At 40.2% G+C, this 21,914-nt stretch overlaps 1 protein-coding gene across 1 annotated transcript in view; it reads right to left on the bottom strand.

Moving 5' to 3' along the window:
• LOC122661902 (probable ubiquitin-like-specific protease 2B) overlaps positions 1 to 21,646 on the bottom strand; it is a 98,681-nt gene extending 77,035 nt beyond the window's left edge. The window contains exons 1-4 of the mRNA XM_043857413.1: positions 21,227 to 21,646; positions 3,260 to 3,588; positions 3,085 to 3,172; positions 2,517 to 2,557 (exon numbers count right to left, since the gene is read on the bottom strand). Coding sequence (XP_043713348.1) covers positions 2,517 to 2,557; positions 3,085 to 3,172; positions 3,260 to 3,588; positions 21,227 to 21,380 — 612 coding nt within the window. The 5' untranslated portion in view covers positions 21,381 to 21,646. The remainder of the gene's footprint in view (positions 1 to 2,516; positions 2,558 to 3,084; positions 3,173 to 3,259; positions 3,589 to 21,226) is intronic.
• Positions 21,647 to 21,914: the final 268 nt, after the last annotated feature.

Below are 21,914 nucleotides of genomic sequence, written 5' to 3'. Positions count from 1 at the left end.
TCCTTGGAGGAAGATCCTTTGGTTCAAGCATCACATTCCTCGGCACTGTTTCACAGCCTGGCGAGTCTTCACCAAATGCCTCCCAACGCAGGATTTTCTTCACAGCCGTCAGATCTCTATTCCTTCTGCTTGTTGCCTCTGCTGCAATAATGTTGAAGACCTGAATCATCTCTTCTTTGAATGCCCTAAGTCTGCTGCCATTTGGAAGGGCATTCTCAACAAATGCTGGCCTGCCCAAAGAAGCATTTTGTCTTTCTCTAGAGAATGGATTTGGATCGATATGACTTATGCCGGCTCCTCTATTTGTGACTCTGTAGGCAAGATGGATCTCTATGCAGCCCTTAATCATATTTGGATGAAGCGCAATATCAGGAAATGGACCTTCAATTCTCGATTTTACCATATGATTTGGGATTCCATTTCCTTTGAAATTAAAGCAAAGTTATCGTTAGCTCCCCCCTCCTTTTGTAAAGACTCCCCAAGGAACAGGCTCATTGTTGATTCCTGGGGTCTCTCTAATGTTTCTTTTGTTGCTACAGCCCCTTAGCCTTTGCTTTGGCTGGCGGTTTCTCTTTTTTTTCTCTTCCCTTCTCCCTTCGGGGGCTCTCTGTTTCTTTTCCTCTTTTGGTAATATATTTTTTATTCACCCAAAAAAAAAACACTCGGCAAAGGTTAGAGGGGCAGGTGATGGCTGGATGTTGCTGGAATGAAAATTAGGGTTTTGGGTTTTAATGGGAATTGCTGGAAGTTAGGGTTTTGATGATGGAAAGGGGGAAAGGTCCGGATTGAGTGGAAGGGATGTTGTGACGATGTTGTGGCTTAAATTTGGATGGATTCTGATGAAGGGTTAGATCTGTGAGTGAATTAGGTTTTAGGAAATTGAAGAAAATAGAAGGGGAAAATTAGGGTTGGGCTGTAGAAGGTTTAGAAGAAGAGATATGGGGTAGGGGATGGCTCACACTTACTTGTGGATGCACTGAACAAATGGCAGCAGCAGAACCTTGAGTAAAAATTGAATCTTGAAGAAGATAACTTGAAGGAAAACTTGTTGGAACCATCAAGGCTTCACACCGCAAGGTGTCGATTGGATTGCACACCAATCCCACCTTGCTTTGATCACACAAAGCAGTCTTCACAAGGGAAAGAGAAGCAGCAGCTTGCAAAACAGAGTTTAATTTTCAAAAAGTGGAGAATCAATCTGCTCCACGAATTTTATTAACTTAAATAGGCTTAATAGCCTTACTCCTACTCAGCTTAAGAGTCTAAAGGACCCCTAGCCGACTTAACTAAACCCACACTCCTTTCTAATTCATGGGAGTGTGGTGTGGACCCAAACAAAAGAAAAAATTACATAATAAATAAAGGGAGGCTCAAGTCACTTAAATTGAACCACTGGTTCAACCAGGTTGGGCCGGTTCAATTTAAAAACATAAAAACACTTGCAAAAAACAAAGTATGGATCCACCACTAACACTACTACTTGGACAGCAGCTTCCTATTCTTCTTCTTCTTGCAGATGTAGTGCTTCAGCTCTGCATCATACTGACGATGGTAAAAATGGGGAAAAAACTAATTTTTAATGAAAACAGAGCCAATCCAGACCGATACGGTCTATCCATACCGATACAACCGATCCGGATCGGTAACGGCAGAGACTGATCCCAATACTGATAATGATACCGATTACTAAAACCCTGGTCCCAACCAAATAACCTGACTAAAAACAATTACTGACTGAGTGTTTAAAATATGAATTTGGGGTACTTAAATCAGTCCCCAGTTCTGTCTTCACTACATATACTTTTCCATTCTCTTCTCCCTCAGAAGAAGGGAAATGAGAATTAGGTTACAAAACTTTTTCTTTTATGTGGCTGTTCTACCACAGATCTCATCATGTCTCCTATCATGCCACGGTAAAATCAGGGTATCCCATCTTCGCTGTCTTCTCCAAGTACCTTTGTTGAATGCTTGATGAAGCAGCAATGCTGATGGTCTGAAATTGATAATGAAGCCAATTGAACGGACGGGTTAGGAGCTGTCAGCGACTCTGATCAACCAAAACTGATTAGGGGCTGAGACCAACTGATTGTATATCAAACCATTTCGGTTGAGGCTATTGGGACCTTAAATAACCAGTCGGTCTCAGTCTGAGCCTAGCAGGCTGGGTGTTAAGGCCAACCCAGCCGGAATTGACTGAATTGACACCCTTATCACTTCATATGTATCTCCTGCTCTAATTCAACAAAATCATCGCTATTAACAAAAGCAGTGAATGAGAGAAAGTGAGACAGAACCAAAATTTAGAGAGAATATATTAATGAATCATGGAGACAAACATTGGAGCTTAAACAATAACTAGAGCTAGTGAGATAAAAGGAATGGAAATTTCTATTTGGATGTCTGGAATTTTCTATTTGGATCATCATAATGAATTTCCCTTGCCACTAATGCCTTTTATTTTATTTTTGAATGCCTTGAATAATTCTTCAAATGAAAAGGCAGGGGAAAAATCTTACCATTGCCCAATGGCTGTAACAATAATCTGATGCTGGTTCCCCTAAAAAAATGAAATAGAACAGTATATGCCACAGTTAGGATAATTTGATGCAACAATCCATGCAGCAAAAACGACCGAAGAGGTGAACGTTAGTTGTAAAGTTCATTTTGGTTTCCAAAATTTCAGTTTCACTGCCACAACCAAAAAATTAACTTCAAGTCTTGAACAGAAAAAATGGTCAAAGTTAAGTAAGCAATTTTGTATGAATGAGTAAAATCAGTTCAAAATTAGGGTAAAAGAATCCCTCAGGTCATTTTGTTATCATAATTCTTTTGTTAGATGATATATTATTACAGATAATATTATTTAAACTTGCCAGTCATTGGACGTTACAGTTGGGTATAAAACAGCATTCCTCCTAAGAAGACATGTTGGATTTTATGTTATTTCACTCCGAAGTTCAAATTTTAATCCAGAGAATCCCAAGTGGCAAGAACTCTCATTTCAGAAGATAAACCTAAACAACCACCAAAACAAAATTTTAAGGCAACAATCTCACAAGGCAAATAAGTTGACAAGATATTAACCTTCATTTTCCATAAGATCAGAAGAAGTCGACGGAAAACTCCCTTTCATGCTTTCATTATCATCCGAAATCACTCCAACAGACTCATTCTGCGGCATGAAGAAAAAACAAAATCATCAAAACCTACATCCGACCTAATATCACGGCTAAGTTAGAAAGCAAGGAAAGTCAAATACATCAGATGAAGGGTCCAGAAAAGTGCAATTTAATCGCTTGTTCCCAGTTGGAGGTATGCTCGGACTTAAAGCTCTCATTGCAAGGGGATTTCGTCCAGAAAATAGACTCCCAGGTTCAAATGTATCTGGGCTCGTATGAACATTTGGTTCATGATTCGTAGACTTGGATATTAGAACAGCATCCAAACCCAAAAATCCTTCTTTAGTGGCAGATTCTCCTTCTGATGGACTCAGATCACACAAACCAGAACTTTTGCATTTGTGCTTGCTATCACTTGCATCTAGATCTACGTATGATGCATTATTGGTTTCTATTCCTCCCCCAGCAACTACAACAAAATTTCAAAGAATTAGAACAGGAAAAGAATAAAAGAACATTATGTAAAAGGAAAAACATATTCAAAAAAACTTCAAAAGAAGAAAATAGATCCAAACCCACAGATGACATGTGAAGCTAGCATGTCCCCAAAGATGATTATATTGACAGCCTAAATTGCATGGAAGGTAAAAATATGAGTTATTCAAACACTGAAAAAGTAGGCATTTTATCAAATATTGAGTGCTATACATAACCAGTGTAACAGTATCTGAGTAGCAGAACCAGAGAATTGAAGAGACGAGAAAAGATGAGGGAGAGAGAGGAGAGAAATGGGGACTGGCTAGAGAACAGAAGTCAATACCCTAGCAGACCCCCCCCCCAACCCAAAAAAAAGCCTTTTATTTATAATTAAGAGAGTACATAACAGTAGACTCCCATTTGTAATAAAAAACAGAAATAGAAGTCAGTAGCAACTCAAAGACTAACTTAAAGACTAACCCTAATACTCCTAAACATACTAGGAACCCAAAACATCAAATCCCAATAAAGGGGAAGACACCCCCGGTCGAGTTACAACACAATGCACCCCAAGGTATATATAATTAACACTCCCCCTCAAGCTGGAGCATAGAAATCACCCAAGCCCAGCTTGGAACAACTTTTGCGAAAAGTAGAACCAAACAGTGGTTTGGCAAACATATCACCGAGCTAATTAGTAGATGAAACAAACGGAGTAGAAATCAACCTTTTCATAACAGCATCTCTTACAAATGACAATCAACTTCAATATGCTTGGCCCTCTCATGAAACACTGGATTCCTTACCATATAAATAGCAGCTTGATTATCACAAAACATCTTCATAGGTTGAGTAACTGGAAATCCCAACTCCTAAAGCAATGATTTTAACCACATTATATAAGTTGTGGTACGAGTCATAGTCAAATACTCAGCCTCAGCACTAGATCTAGCCACAGTAATCTGCTTCTTTTCCAAGTGACTCAATTACCAACCACAAAAGTACAATAACTAGTAGTAGACTGTCTATAACCATCAGCACCAACCTAATCAGCATCAAAGTACCCTACCTAATCAACACTCCGATTGGGTCAATAAATAAGCCCCTTACTAGGAGCTCCTTTTAGATATCGTAATCTACGGAAAGCCGCATCCCAATGAATCTTCTTTGACAAAGCTTTCCAACAAGTCCAAGTTTGCTTAAATCTGATTTATATTGAAAGAGTTATGTACCTGTCAAACTTAATTTGGAGTGCGCGAATGCTGTCAAAATCGCTCTGAATGAAAATATTTTTTAATTATCAAAACAAATGAATATTTTACCGTACTTTTGGTTTTTTAGCAATGTTTTACCATACTAAAATTTATGGAATGTTTAGATTTGAGAAAAACCCAAGCATTAGAAAGTTGAAAATTGCTCCTACCGCCGAAAATCTAGTTTTTGTTCTTGAACTGGGGGGTTGACCTTTTTTCCTTTTGGAATTAAAGTTTTTAAACTATTTTTATTGGATTCAAATAGGGGATATTTGCTTATTTATGAATAATATCTAAAGTTAATACTTAAATGATATTATGCATAAATAAGTGTTTATCCTGGTTTTTACCACAAATAAGTGTCTGTATACCAAGGTTTGCATAAATAGGTGTCTATATACCAAGATTTCCCACTGAGATGACCAAAACCACCGAGATCTCGCCTCTCGGTCGAGATCTGGCACTCATATAATGGTGTATGGGTCGAAATCTCGGTCGGGTCGAGATCTCAACAAAGTGCATATCCTGGTTTCTAGAGTAAGTGTTTGTATACCAAGGTTTGCATAAATAGGTGTCTGTATACCAAGATTTCCCACCAAGATGACCAAAACCACCAAGATCTCGCCTCTCGGGCGAGATCCGGCACTCATATAATGGTGTTTGGATCGAAATCTCGGTCCGGGTGAGATCTCAACTAAGTGTTTGTCCTGGTTTTTGGCATAGATAAATGTCTGTATGATGCAGGTCCAAGCACTAGGAAGAAGAAGCCATGACTTGGCTGTTTTTTAATTTTCGTTGGAGCCTTTATTTTCCATAGTTTTTTTTTTTAGTGTTTAGGGGTAAAACAGTCTTTTCCCCTTTTATTTACTTAGATATTCCCCCTCCACGATTTTAGAGGGATGAGTTGTTTTGTTTGTTTTATTGTTTAAACTTGTACTCCTATTTTGAGTATAAGTCTGCTGTTTTGTAATTAGGATTCAGGTTAGGAACCACCAGTCCTAATCTGACTAGGATTGTAACTAGGATTCAGATCTGGGATTCCTTCTCCGGATCTGAATGTTTGTAAGGCCTTTTGGCCCTTTTTTCTACTATAAATAAAGCTATTGTGGGCAGGCTCCCCCACTAATTTCTGCAATAAAAATTCTACTGCTTTCAAGCTGTGACTGCTGCCATCGTGCTGCTGCCTCTGCTCCTCTGTGAGCTTTGCATCCTTGTGGATCTCAAGGTGGTGAAGGGTAGGTGGACTCCTGCGACTCCTTGCATTGTGAAGATCGGGAGGTTCTAACAAGTCTTCAAGCTGCTGCTGTATTACTGCCATTACAGTAAGTTAAACCTGTTTTACTTTAGTTTCCTTTACCTAATCCTGATCTATAATCCATTCTCCTATCAGCCCTAATTCCCCATTAAACCCTAAAGCTTCTAAAGTCTGGCCAGCCCTAACCAGCCAGCCAAACCACACCAAACTCCAACCGAATCACCTTCCCCACATCTGTGACACTCGGCCAGAAGAACTTAACTTAAATCCCCCTAGAAACCCTAAATCCTCTCATTCCCTTCATCCCCAAAAACCAAAACCCTAACCCTAGTATTTCAGAATTTTTATTTCTTGTTCAAACCTAATTAAAACTTATATCATTAGCAACCTAAAAACTTGCACATCATTACTAAATAAAACCCTAGTTCAAACCCCAATTCCTAACCCTAATTTTGCCCTAATTAACCAAATCTGTCCCATTCGGCCAACCCTATTACATAACCCTATTCCTCTGGTTCCTAGTGGGACTTGTCCTACCTGGGACTACATTACTGTATACCAAGGTTTGCATAAATAGGTGTCTGTATACCAAGATTTCTCATCGAGATCTCGCCTCTCGGTCGAGCTGGCACTCATATAATGGTGTTTGGGTTGAAATCTCGGTCGGGTCGAGAGGTTGGGGTAAAATGGGATTTTGACCTTAATCTCGTCTCGAGCTTTTGAAATAGCGAGATATTAGAGTTCTTGTTCCATGTTCGGGACAGAGCTATAGCGGTAAATTTGGTTCTTTATTTCAAGTTTCTATTTAGTTGTTACTTTAATTTATTGTGGTTTAGTAAAAGTAATGTAATTTTTTTCCTGCATCTCAAGGGTTGTCTTATTGGCCTGAACTTCAAATGATATTCGGAGATTCTTATGCCTGCTGAGATGGTGGAGCAACTCCAGCCTCATATTGGGTAAATAATGGACTACTTGATGATATTGTGCTTGACCCAGACGCCGGCCAGACTTAGCTACGCCAACCAACCCCACTCAAACAGGTCTAGAAGACTTAGATGCTAATGAGGCTGCGGATGAGGGCCAGCCTGTAAGGCATAGACAAGATATAACTCCAACATCAAAAAGGAAGCAGAGTATGTCCACTGACGTCTCTCAGGCATTGGCTTCTATTTGCAAGTTATGTGCCTTAAAGATAGAGAAGGATTCTGAAAGTATTGAGGTTACACATGCAGCTTCTAACCCTCCCACAATAGTGACTCCTACAGTGGTGACTCCCGACAGCAGTGCTTTGGCATGTACACATGTGCTTGAGGATATGCTAGATATATGTAAGGACATGCATATGAAGGCCCTAAAACGTATTAGGGAGTCACCTTAGTAGAGACAAACATTCATTGGTTGTAGGCATGAAAGGAGCATGTGGCTGTTGGAGGAGTTAGAATAGTTTGTTGGTTTGAGAAATACTCTTTAGATTTTATATTGAATGGTTTGTTTGGGAAACTCATATGGTTAGGTTTGATGAATTGTTTGACTATGTTTGGGACATACTTTTATATGTTATGTTTGATGAACGTGTTACATGTTATGTATGATGAACTTGAATATCTTCTTTAATTTGATTAGTTATAAGTACTTGCTTAGATGGTTTTATGTGACTCATGTATATATATATTATTCATATCGATTTACAGTTTCTGTATTGTTGTGGAAATGTAGCAGTCATGGCAACAACTCATATTTTGAGTACTGATTCAGCTAGTGATGAGGATGACATTATTATCTTAGCATCAAGAGTCCTTGCCACCCAACTTTTGTACACCAGTAATGTAGGTCTAAATAGGAGAAGGATCCTATAAGAGGCCAAGCAATAGGATCTCAAAGGGGGCTGCTGGTTCGAATGGGCAGAATTAGGGTTTTAGGTCAATTTCTAAGGTTAGATTTATGAATATGGGGATGAATCTTATAGGGTATTGATGGGCAGGTCTAGGGGGTTATTATAGTATAAAAATATTAGGGTTTGAATGGGATTGAAAATTCTGCAGAATTAAGGTTAGGGTTTCGGGTTTTAGAAATAGGAAAACAGTCAAAACTAGGGTTTAGAGGTGGGATTTGGGACAGGGTTTTGGATCGAGTATAGGGGACAGTGGGAGGGAGGTTCGACCAGAATTTGGGAGTTTTCTGCTGGCTGAATTGGGTTTTACAGAATTTAGGGTGTTTTGGGTTTCACAGAGACAATGTCAGTTAGGGTTTAGGGTGCTAGGATGGGGCAGCAGGCTAGGTCGAGTGTAGGGGGTATTAAGGAGAGGCTGTGGTTTGAATTTGAAGTAATTCTAATGGTTAAATATGGCTGGGCAGCAAGATCTAGGGTTTAATGGAGTTAGGGTTTATGGGATTCAAACCAAAAATAAAGGGGATTGATTGGGGGAAAGGATTAGAGGGTTAGAAGAAGAAATTGGGTGTCAAACTTACTGGAGATTCCACTGGCAACAGCCTGAACAGATGTGAAGGATAGGTCCACCTTCGAATTGAAGAAGATCCTCCCAGCCGTCACGGCGTATGGAGTCAACCGAATTCCAGCACTCCCTTTCCACCTTGAGATCCACAAGGATGCACACACTCACAATGGAGCAATAGAGCAGCAGCAATGGCAGCCAACTAAAAACGAAATTTCAATTCAAATCATCTGTGGAGGAGCCTCCCACAATTTGACTATTTATAAAATAGGCTAACAGCCCAAATCCTATTACAATCTAACTTCTCCCTTGATAAATCGTGGAAGGGAAGGAATCAAAATTAAAACTAATAACTTAAAACAGTAAAATGACCTATCTACCCCTAATAACTTAAATTAAGACACTTAGCTAAATAACCTAAATTGACCCAATTAAACCAATTGGATGCAACCAATTTTGAACCGGTTCTATTAAAAACATAAAAATAAGACTAAGTATTGGGGTAATCCGTATGCAACCTTTATATACCCCTATTCCAGGCCTATTAAGGTGGCCTATCACATAGAAAACCCTTGGGATCATAGGCCCAACATATATATATCCCAACCTTGGACTTATTCCTAATAAAAGAAGCCCAGTTTGGTGATAATTCTGCATCTACCAGAGAGCCTTGTAAGGACGGTAACCATCCAAGAGCAGTAACGGTCCATGAGATTTTGAGTAGCCTTGCGGACCGTTGCTTCCAGGAGTTCTGTATGGAAAGACATGTCTTCCAAAACCTATGTACATTAATGGTACATAACGGATGGTTGACGAACACTCGTATTATCAGGGCGGATGAGCAAATCGCATTATTTATGCTTATAGTGGGAAAGGGAGGGTCTCCATAATAGGGATGTCCAAGAGAGGTTTCAACATTCTGGCAAGACTATTAGCTGTATCTTCAAGCGTGTACTAAGGGCTATGGGAAAATTGGCAAGAGAAAGGATCTCACCACCAAATTTCAATATAATTCCAACAAAGATACTTTCAAAACAGAAATACTATCCTTATTTTAAGGTAATATGAATCATTATATAGTTTTTTTTTTTTTTTGTGTCAACTCTGATTTATGTTTTTAATAACAATCATACACGCTTCTTTGTGTTTTTAGAATTGCATTGGAGCCATCGACGGTAGTCATTTTAGTGCCATAGTACCTAGGACAGACCAAACCCAGTATAGAATTCAAAAGGGCCTTATTACACAAAATGTGATAAGTACATGTTCTTTTGATATGTGATTTACGTTCGTATACGCGGGTTGGGAGGGCAACGTGATGTAAAATGGCTGTTTAAAACCAGCCGCAGGTGTAGGGATTCCTACTTCTTCCCTACACCAGCATGAGTAGCCATCGGGGTTAGGTGTAGGGGAATCCCTACACCAGCAGTTAAAATTGTAGGCTTTAATTTGTTATTTTATTTAGTTAGTCTTTATTTGAATTGTAATTCTAATTGGGATTCCAAGTGCAAGTTTGAATTCTAGTTAGTATTCCTAGCACAATTCGAGAACTCACGAGATCTCGCCGAGTTTCTCGGTAATCGAAAAGCCGAGACGAGACCATAGGCGATATTAAAAAGTCCAATATCTCATCGAGATCTCGGCGAGATATCGGATCCCGGTTTCGGTCTACCTTTTTACCCACCTAAGTCCGAGATCTCGGCAAGATATCGGATCTCGGTTTCGGTCCACTTTTTTACCCACCTAACAGTTAAAAAGCCCACCTAACTCGACAGAACTCGCCATATCTCGGCGAGTTCTGTCCAAAACCCCCCAAAATCCTCTCTTCTTCCCAACTGGAGTACATTCACTTCCGGAAGCATGAGTGAGTATAGATACTAGTAGTGAGCATCAGTCGTGGCATTCATCTCAGCCTCATCATGACTATGATTATGGCCAGGAGAGCACCGGTTCTAAATATAGTGCCTATGGTCAATTTGGCCAGTCAACACATGAGTTTGACAATCCTGGGTCTGGTCTTAGGCACATATTCCCAGTCCCTTACATGCCTCAATATGACAATAGTAGTGGATCTCACGCTTCATGGCAACCGTCTTACGCCTCATGGCAACAGTTATACCCTAGGATAGGGGACTTGGCATATGCTGATGACAACTCTTATATGAATGTTGTGGAGCACTATATGTAACATTGCAGCAACATTATGTCATGGGAAGACTATGTGGCACGAGTGGGGACTGAATACGTGATTCAATCGCAATTTATGTGATGATAGTTGTAAAATTGTTAAACAATTTGATGTATCACTTTAACATTTCTAATGCTTATTAAGTTGTTTTACTATGAATTGAATGTTTTGCTAGCTTTCTATTACTAAATTATGTCATTTATGGGTAGAGTAGGGTATTTTAGTACGTCGTCGCCTACCAACTTAGAGTTTCATGTAAAAGTCCTATTTGGACTTTGTTTTTGCAAAGTTTGGTAATGCCATTGTGTTAAAATGGACTAAAATGGTCTGAATACCAAGTTTCAGACCCAAAATAGGTCTAAAACCCACCGAGTTGAAGCTTCGAGTCGGAAAAAAAAAAATGCACCAACTCGCCAAGATCTCAGCGAGATCTCGACTCGACTCGGTTTTTTGAGGGACCGAGATGGCACCGAGACCCGAGTTGTAGTACCTTGATTCCTAGTTCAGTTATGAGTCCTAGCTAAGTTTTGAGTCATAGTTAGAGTTTGAATTCTGTCCAGCCATAAAGCTATATATATATGGAAGAGCTCTTGAGAGCCTCCCACAATTTAATGAATGAAAAGTTACTTTGCAAACAACATTGTTCTGAGATAGGCTGTGAAGGTGAGATGCCCAAGCTGAGATAGCCTTCACTGCCTCTCTCTCTCTCTCTCCATCGATCTGCATTCAAGTGTTCAAGCTACTTCAATTCTGCCATAGCTGATAGTTAAAGATTTAATTCAATTGTGTTTGCTTATCCGGTCAAGGTCGGTCCAAACCTATATTGTGCTTGCTTATTGTGGATTGCATTATTTCATCCATGACGAACAAATTGCGGACGTAGAATTTGCAAAATTAGGGAATGACGATGACGAAGTGGTAGATGAACTAAATCCTCCAACCCAAGTGTATTCAGCATCTACGTCTAATCTCAGTCAAAGGGAGAGTGATAGACTAATAAATGACATACAAAAAAGATATTGTAAATCAATTGGAAAAAAATTATAGGATGGCACAGCTTTGAATTATATGTTTGAACATGGTTATGTATAAACAATTTGTGGAATTTTATGTTTTTTGTTAGGCTTGATCACAGTTTGATCATATGACTTCTTAGTCACAACTATGGGATTTATGTGGTATGGATACATTGACTACTGATTTTTATTAGGATAAATCAAATTGTCACCTCATCCCCTTTATCGTACTTTGATTTGATCTTGAAAGTTAAATGTGCAGATGTCTTTTAATGTAAATGTGCATACTATAACAAAATGTGAGATATATGGTATGGAATGTATAGTAATCACAGCTAAGTCAAACAATAACAGAGGAATGGATTACTTCAAATGTACTAAGGGTTGTTCATTCTTTATGTGGGAGAACCAATTTAAGTATTGTGAATATAGACAAAGCCAATATACAGTTAGGCAGCGAAAATGGAAAGAAATTGTGGACGATTTTTTTTGGTGTTGTGCCCTTTCAACTGGGGTATGAACATCCCACTTAAATTTGGTTCTTTTATTACGACTCGCACATTATCTTTCTAAGATCCATATTTACATGACTTTACAGGGTGATAATTGTGGGTGTGAGATGTTCCAATGGATTGAAGAGGGAACGACCTCCTCTTCTAGCCAACAAATTGGTGAATCAGTTGGTAGTCCAGAAAACTCTACATCTCGTTCTCCTGCTACTTCATCAGATTTTATCGATGGATATTTGAAGGGTGCAATCAAAGCCTCAGAGAATCAAACGAATATGTTGAGGGACGTCCTTGAAGCTTTTGGTTCTAAATTAGATTTGAACAAAAGTAAAGATTAGATTCAGATTTGGATTGTCGAAGTTGTAGTGTTGTAATATGGGTTTTAGTCCCACATTGCTTTGTTGTATTCTTGTCATATGATTTCAATATTATACATAAAGGCTGGGCTATGATCACTTTGATCAAGCCAGTATTCACGGAATTCCACATGGTATCAGAGCCAAAAACATTCCGGGGATTTGGGAATTAAATTTTTTTTCCTTTTTCTCTCTCTTCTCCTTCGTGTTTCAGCCCTAAGGCCAGCCACCACCGCCAGCCTCCTCCACCTCCGCCAGCCCTCCACCACCACCGCCAGCCTTCCACCAGTCCTCCGCCACCACCAGCCACCCTCCGCCACCTCTGCCAGCCCTTTTTTTCCCCCGCCAGGCCCCCCCACCCCTTCTGCCACCACCGCCAGCCCTCCCAGGGCCACCCCCCTTCTTCCACCTCCACCACCAGCCACCCCCCACCTCTCGCCTTCCTTTCTTTCTCGCGAGAGGGTCTTCCTCACCTTGCCGTTAAATTTTTCCCACCCTTGGTGGTGAGTTGACTCCCGCCAAGGGTGCTTTTTTTCCCTCCGTATGATTTAATTATTTTGAAGGCCTTGTTTTTTTTAGTTCTGCGATTTTTTCCAGCCACCATGCTTGACGCTTCGGAGATCACCTCTGCTTCTTCTGTATCTGATGGTTCGTCACAATGTGATTTTATTCCGTTTCCTGTGAACACCATCAAGTTGAATGGAAGCAATTATCTTATGTGGTCTCGTTCCTGTTTATTTGCGATTGGTTCCCCTGGCTTGTCTGGCTACATCACGGGCGCCACGGTCTAACCTACGGAGACTGGTTCTGCACAGGATCGCTGGATGAATTTTAATTTCTTGGTCATGTCATATCTAGTTAATTCCATGGACCAAGACATTGCTGGGCGGTACACCTTCTTCTTGACTCAGCTGCGAAAATATGGAAGACAGCCAAAGATACTTATTCTCGGGTTGGGAATGCTGCCCAATGCTATGAACTCCATCAAAAAATTCATTCTACCAAATAGATGGAGTTAACACTTTCTCAGTATTACAATACCATGCGTACAATGTGGCAACTGTTGGATTTTCTGGGCACCTTCACTGCCACCACCGATGTTGATGCCACGGCCTACCGCAAGTGGGAAGATGGTTTACGCGTCTTTGATTTCTTGGCAAGGCTGAATATTGAGTTTGATCATATCCGGTCAAATATTTTGAATCGGGAACCTCTCCCCACTCTTGAACAGGCCTATGCGATCCTTTCGGCTGAGGACAGTCAACGAACAGCTATGGTTCACCCAGTTACTCAGGAGATATCGGCTCTTATTTCTAGGTCACAGTCTACCCGTGGGGGCTTGATGTAGTCCTAGATAGGAGTAGTCCCACTAGGAACCAGGGTAATAGGATCACCAAACAAGGCCGATTGGGACAGTTTAGGCTAATCAGGGCAGAATTAGGGTTAGGGTTAGGGTTTCGAGCTAGGGTTTTATTTGGTAATGATGTGCAGGTTTTTAGCAGTCTATTGGTGTAGGTTTGGATTGATTTGGATGAAGTTAGAAATCTAGGGTTTCGGGTTAGAAGCCTTGTGAAAATGGAGTGTTTTCAAGATCTAGGGTTTAGGGATGGATTTTGGGAAAGGGGTTTATAGGGTATTAAAATGCAGGTTTAGGAGGCTTTAATGGCATAAGAATGTTAGGGTTTGGAAGGGCTTTAAACTTCTACAGTTGGGCAGAATCGAGTTGCAGGTTTTCTAGGTTCAATGGAGTGAGGGAATGGAGGGGTTAGAGTGGATACTAAAGGTTAGGGTTAAGGTCGAGCGTGGGGAGTGATGTGGGGAATGTAGGCTGGTGGTAGGGTTTGAAAGTGAACGCTAAATCTGGAGTTATGGGGGAATGCTAGTGGAGGTAGGAATGCAGGTTTAATGGAGAATTAGGGTTGATGGGTGAAGGGAGGTGTGGATTAGGTTAGAGGATGAAGAGGGGAAGTATATATGCAGGAAATTAAAATTACTTACTGGTTTGATCTCCTTCAAAGGCAGCAGCAGCAGCTTGAAGAAGCTCGATTGAATAAGAAGAAGGACCTCCCGATCTACAAGATGTAAGGAGTCGATCAGAATTCACCAATCCCTTCACCTTGATATTACACACAAGGCAACCTTGATATTACTCACAAGGCACACTCACGATGGAGCAAAGGCAGCAAGCAAAAAGCTGAGTTTTTATTAATCAAAATTCGTGTTCAATACTTGGCCCCCTTAGAACCTTATATAAAAGACTCAAAATTAGACTTAGACACTAAAAAGGAATGGCCTAACCCAATCCTTAACCTATTAGGCAACTTAAATTGACTAGGAAACTGAAATAGACTCAAAATAGAGTCCTAATGACTTAAAAACAACTTAAACTACTTAAAATAAAAGAAGATTCCCTACTAGCCAATAGGATATAAGAACCTCTTAGCCAATAGGATCACTACACTTAAATTAGACCAATTGAACCAATTGGATGCAATCAATTTAAACCTGTTCAATTAAAACACAAAATAAAAACTACGTATGGAAATAAACTAAACTAAACTAAGGCTCCTACTAAAACCTAGGTTTAGGGTGGCTTCTTCAATTCAAGGAGGCTAAGATCTGCATCAGGGCTTTTCCTGTTCTGCTAGCACTAATCGGTCATCTGGTGATCGCCCTCCCATTAAATGCAATTATTGTGGGAAGGAATGGCATACGAAGGACCGCTGTTGGAAACTTCATGGTCGCCTTGCAGACACTCGTCGTCGTGGTAGGGGTGGTTCCAATCGGTCCAATAATACCCGTGCTCATCAAGCAACTACTGAGGATCAGCCTGATCATTCTCTGTCACAGGTTATAGAGGATTTGCAAAATTTGCGGGATATGGTGACTCGTTTGGACTCGTCTTCTTCGACATCTGTATCTCCTTCCATGGCTGCCTCAGCTCTATCTCTGCCTACTAATCCCAACACACCTTCTTCCACAGGTATTTCATTTGGTGGGAGTTGCACCTCGGTCATGCCCGATTCTTGGGTTATTGACTCAGGGGCAACCGACCATATGACCGGTTCTTCCTCTTTTTATTCCACTTATTTTCCTTTATCTGGTCATAGTAAGGTTCGAGTTGCTGATCGGTCTCTTTCTCCTATCTCGGGAAAGGGATCCGTGCTGTGTTCTTCATCTCTCACCCTGTCATCTGTGTTACATGTTCCGAAGTTTACTACTAATTTGCTTTCCATTAGTAGCATAACTAAGGATTTAAACTGCAAAGTAACATTTTTTCCAACCCATTGTTTATTTCAGGACTTGGAAACGAACAGTACAATTGCATGTGGTAAGGTGGTTGGTGGTTTGTACATGCTTGACGGTTCCCAGGCAGCTTTGACTTCTCAGCCTACATCTTTTGATTTTGATTCTGCACTCTTTGAATTAAATAATTGGCATCGTCGTTTGGCCCATCCACCGTTTAGTGTTTTGTCCGCTTTATTTCCTAGTTTGGTGAAGAGATGTAATAAAAATAATTTTTCTTGTGATGCTTGCACTTTGGCAAAGCAAACTCGAAGCATTTTTCCAATTTCTGACAATAGAAGCTTGCATCCTTTTGGTTTGATACATTCTGCTGTATAGGGCCCTGCCCGTTGTGTGTCTAGCTCTGGATTTCGATGGTTTGTCACTTTCATTGATTGTTTCAGTCGGACAACTTGGGTATAATTGATGCATAGTAAGAGTGACGTCTTTACCTGTTTCACTTTATTTCATAAGATGGTCGAGACACAGTTTGATGCCAAGGTCAAGATTCTCAGGTCCGATAATAGAAAGGAGTATATGGACGGTGCCTTTCGGTCTTATTTGGACAGCCATGGGATCATTCACCAAACCTCTTGTGGTGACACTCCCGCTCAAAATGGGGTGGCTAAACGCAAGAACCGCCATCTTCTGGAGGTTGCTCGTTCTCTTATGTTCACTATGGGTGTTCCTCCTCGCTTTTGGGGTGATGCTGTTCTTACAGCTACATATCTTATCAATCGGCTTCCCTCCCATGTTTTGGATGGTCGCTGCCCCTTGGATATGCTCTGTGGGAAATCAACCTTTGTTGTGTCTCCCAAAGTCTTTAGCTGTGTCGTGTTTGCCAGGAATCATCATGTACACGGCAAATTTGATCCCAAGGGACTGTGATGCATATTTCTTGGTTATTCTGCTACCCAGAAAGGATATAAATGCTATCATCCTCCTACCCGGAAAGTGTTTGTCACTATGGATGTAGTGTTCCGGGAGTCTGAGCTTACTTTAAACAAACCTCTGCAGGGGGAGATTATAAGTGGTGAAGAGGTCCCGCTGATTGCTCCTCTAGACATTGAAATACCTACTATAGAGGATACCTCTGTTGAATTCAAAGAAGGGGTTACTAGTCAAGAACAAGAAGTGGGACAGCAACAACAAGAAAAAATTGTGCACACTCGGGGAACTGATTTTCCTCTGAACGGCCCTCTATACAAAGAGACCACCACCACTGATCCTACTCAATCGGCATCTGCTCCTGCTCCAAGTCTTGCTTCTAGTAAGATATCTGGTAAGCCCCCTATTGATCCCAGTCTTGATTTACCCATTGTTGTTCGGAAATCAAAGAGAAGTTGTACATTGCACCCTATTTCCAACTTTGTGTCATATAACTCACTAACTCCTGCTTTCCATGCCTTTATAGCTTCTTTATCCTCTGTTTCCATCCCTAACAACTGGCAGGAGGCTATAGCCAAACAGAAATGGAAGGATACGATGAATGAAGAGATGCATGCCCTTGAAAAAAATCAGACCTGGGATTTGGTGAGTCCTCCACCTGGAAAAGACCTATTGGTTGCAAATGGGTCTTTGTAGTAAAGCACAAGGCTGATGGCTCAGTGGAGAGATACAAGGCAAGGCTTGTTGCCAAAGGGTTTACTCAAACCCAAGGTATTGACTACCAAGAGACCTTTGCTTCTATAGCAAAGATGGATCCTGTACGGGTTATTATCTCTTGTGCTGTGAATTGAGGATGGGAACTCCAGCAACTTGATGTGAAGAATGACTTCCTACATGGAGATCTGGAGATCTGAAACAGTCACCTAGGGCTTGGTTTGGCCGGTTTCATAAGGCTATGATTGCTTATGGGTACAAGCAGAGCAATGCTGATCATACGTTGTTTGTGAAGAAGGTAGGACAGCAAGTGACAATGTTGATTGTCTATGTTGATGATATAGTTATCACAGGCAGTGATGCACAGGAAATACAGAGGTTGAAGGCTTATTTGGGCACCGAGTTTGAAGTCAAGGAATTGGGTAGATTAAGGTATTTCTTAGGGAATGAGGTTACCTATTCAGCTAAGGGCATATCCCTCTCTTAAAGGAAATATACCTTAGATTTGTTACAAGAGACAAGGATGCTTAGGTGTAAATCAGCAGATACCCCCCTTGAGCCCAACACACATTTGAAGAGTAAGGACGGCGACCCGGTGGACAAAGGCAGCTATCAAAGGTTAGTTGGCCGATTGATCTACCTCTCACATACTCGGTCGGATATCACATTTGTTGTAAGCCTTGTCAGTCAATACATGCATGATCCTTACTCTTCTCACTTGGAAGCAGCGTATAGAATTCTCCGTTACCTTAAGTCATCTCCTGGAAAAGGAATCTTGTTCTCTCCTCATAGCCACCTCCGGATAGAAGCATACACTGATGCAGATTGGGCCGGCAGTCCTGATGATAGGAAATCCACATCCAAGTATTTCACATTTGTTGGAGGAAACCTAACCACTTGGAGAAGCAAAAAGCAAGCTGTTGCAGCTCGATCTAGTGCTGAAGCTGAGTTCCGAGCCATGGCCCAGGGTATTTGTGAACTTCTTTGGCTCAAGGGGCTTCTTCAAGATTTGGGGATGGTTACTGATCTTCCTATGCGACTCTACTGTGATAGCAAGTCCGCAATCAGCATTGCACACAATCCGGTTCAACATGATCGTACCAAACATGTTGAGATTGACCGGCATTTTATCAAAGAAAAGTTGGAACAAGGGCTAATCTGTATCCCATTTATTCAGTCTAGTGATCAGCTGGCTGATATCCTCACCAAAGGAATCAGTCCTAAGTTATTTTTCCTATATTTAGCAAGTTGGGCATGTTTGATATGTATGCACCAACTTGAGGGGGGAGTGTTGTAATATGGGTTTTAGTCCCACATCGCTTAGTTGTATTCTTGTCATATGATTTCAATATTATAAATAAAGGCTGGGCTGTGATCACTTTGATCAAACCAGTATTCACGGAATTCCACATGTAGTTTGAATTAAAGTTCATTCAGGTGGTCCACAAAACTGTAAGCATTTCATCTGGAAAACTAAAGACCAATTGTTGAGCTTTCTTTTGTTGGAAGGATGCAATTAGCCAACTGATTAGCTAATGAGTTGGCTAAGACTGGTGTTAGTAGGGATGCTTTGTAAATGGGTCTCTTCCTATTCTGCAGTCTGGGTCGAGGGTTCCCAAATTTTGTAGTTTGGTTTTGGTGTTGATGTTGTTACATATTAGCCTTGTATTGCTTTCTTCCATTTTTTCAATAAAATCTGTCATTTATCCAGGGAAAAAAAGCGTTGTTATCTAATAGTATGCTCATTATTCCCTAGAATTATGGTTTATTTGAACAAATCTTAAACACAATCAGTAATATAAGTGTACCTTTAGTTGATTGTAGTTGAAGTACTTCTTAGTTCTTAGGAGATACCTAAGCACCCAAAGAGACTGCTAAACCAAGTCCCAATATGGGGGTACAACTGAAATATATATACTTATTAATATATAAAAATTACCATATTCAATTATGTTGTAGAGTGGACTGGTATAACAGACTTGATATTTTAACCCAAGCTTTCTACATTTGGGTGGATGTTTTCTTCTTTTTTTTTCCATTATAGCTATATTTTGGTGTCCATTAATAAATAACTAGCGCAAAGTTATCTAGGATGGACGGTCCTGATAAGCTTCTTATGATGGCCCAAATATTTGCCATGTGGCAAAGTGGATAGGGCCCAAAGTTTGTAGGCAGGTAGACCACAAGGTCTCCTGCCAACATGTCAAGTTTCAACCCAAATAAGTTCACCAAATGGCAAAATAAAGCTTTGAAAACCTGGAAACAATGAGATGGTGTATACAAGGATTAAGTATCGTTTTAGAATGGTGATTTTAAGAGACATGTCATATCAGAGAGACGCAAGATACGCATGGAAATGGTCAAGAAATGCATGGATGTTCTTAGGATACATATAAAATTCAGTTTTGAAGCATAAAACACCTTATTATGCAATATGTAAATATACGTCAGCTTGATGCAAGGATTTGAGTTGTTTTCACCTAATTTAGTGATGCATAACAGAACATAAAACAGCAAGAAATAAGAAATCTGAGCAAAAATAAAACAAAAAGAGATCTGAAACTTTACCTCTTTTTGCCCAAAACTGTTTTATTCCGTAATTTGAGCAATAAATCCCCAAAGTTTGTTGAAATGGTAATATTATGGTCATTTTTTTTATATTAGATGATTTTCCTCCAACTTAGATTTGAAGAAAAAAAACATTCAGTTACACTCGGCTTCGTATCTCCCTAACGGTTTCTATTTTGTAGGTTTAAAGGAGGCGTATCTAGTGTAACTAACATGTATCGTATTGGTGTCATATCGACCCAAATCGGTCGACACAGGGCAGATACAAATTGTTTTTAAAAAAATAAGTAGCATATTGGTATGCATCATATCGTTACCCACCAATAACGATACATACGCATCGATACTTAAAACCTGGGTGTATGGACATACACTGACATCTGAAACTTAGAAGGATGTATGGAGATACATGGGTGGGTATTCGATTGAATTAGAGTGATATTTGAATGTAGCGAATCCATGAGATGTACAACTAATCCAACAGTCAGGTGGCCAAGACCAACTGTCCCTTGCCATCTCTCCACAATACCCTATAAGAAAAATTCCCGTATGATCAACTCTCTGATAAGTGATAACCTCAACAAGAAAGGTTATTTACTTCCCATCGTACAATTGTATCCTGAAGGAGTATACAAACTTCAAAAAAGGCAGTTGCAAATGACTTCCTACAGGCCCAAAATCTTCAGTTAATTTCCAATCTTTCTCCAAGCAGAAATGAACAGCATTCACGCAACTGAGAGTTGATAAGATTAGATACTCACAGTTCAATCCGAATTCAAGCTAGAAACCACGTAGTCCCCAAAGATAAGTGAAGTTTAACACAAGCATCCCCCCCCCCCCCCAAAATAAAAATTGACGTACGCTAACAGTACAACTGTGTTGTAGGTGAGCGAATTGAACCGTAAGAGTAGTTCTCGAGCTTTGATTGAAGGCGGTAAGAGCAACCAAAAATCTCCGAACATACGAAGAATACAGAAGAATAAACAAAAAGGGGCTTCAGATTTGGAACTTGCAACAGTCGAGAAAATTGTACAGCAGCCAACAATATCGACAACGATGAAACATATAAAAATAGAACTGTAAAGAAAATTAATATAAAAATAAAATAAAAAATATACATAGGGTTTCCATTTTTTGTAACTTACAATTTCGAATGAATTCATACTTCATGATTGCAGAAGGTCTATCCTCAGTGTTTCTAACTTTCCCAATATATCGAACAGAAGCCTGTTCAACAAGCTCATCTTCCTCATTGAAGTCAAAAACTGCTAATTTTTCGCGAGAAGACTTTCCCATCATTCGCGATGCTACCAAGGATGTTAAACACTTGAATCCACGGGGCGAGACAACAAAGATGTTGAATTAAAGCTTAGATCATCGAAGAACCCTACCCTTCCATCGTAGATCATTTAATTGGATTGATTCAGATTTCAGAAAATACACTGAGGATTTCGAATTTACGAACTCGCGAGGGAAATATTGTCTGTGGTTAGATGAGCAGACGAAACCCGCAGAGCGGTCCACACGTTGGTCGGTGTACCCTTCGTTTTATAAATGTAGCCGACACCCAGAGTCCCAGACCAGTATTTGAAGGAGCGAAGAACCTTCCGTTCCAATGGGTGCATGACACGTCATAAGTATGTCATAAATGTTTTTGATGAGGGTATTTTAATAAAATAAAAGGGAATAATGAATAAAGCAACCTTATGGAAATAGCATATATAAGAAGACAACAGTCACTGGGACGGAGAAGAAACTTCGCATGACATATTAAGAAGGGACCACGATCCTCTGTAGTACCAGTTGGGCGGCAGTGCACATCCGACGCCACAG

Source organism: Telopea speciosissima, chromosome 5 (genome assembly GCF_018873765.1).
Source record: "Telopea speciosissima isolate NSW1024214 ecotype Mountain lineage chromosome 5, Tspe_v1, whole genome shotgun sequence".
NCBI lineage: Eukaryota > Viridiplantae > Streptophyta > Magnoliopsida > Proteales > Proteaceae > Telopea > Telopea speciosissima.
This window is presented reverse-complemented; position numbering and strand designations above follow the sequence as displayed.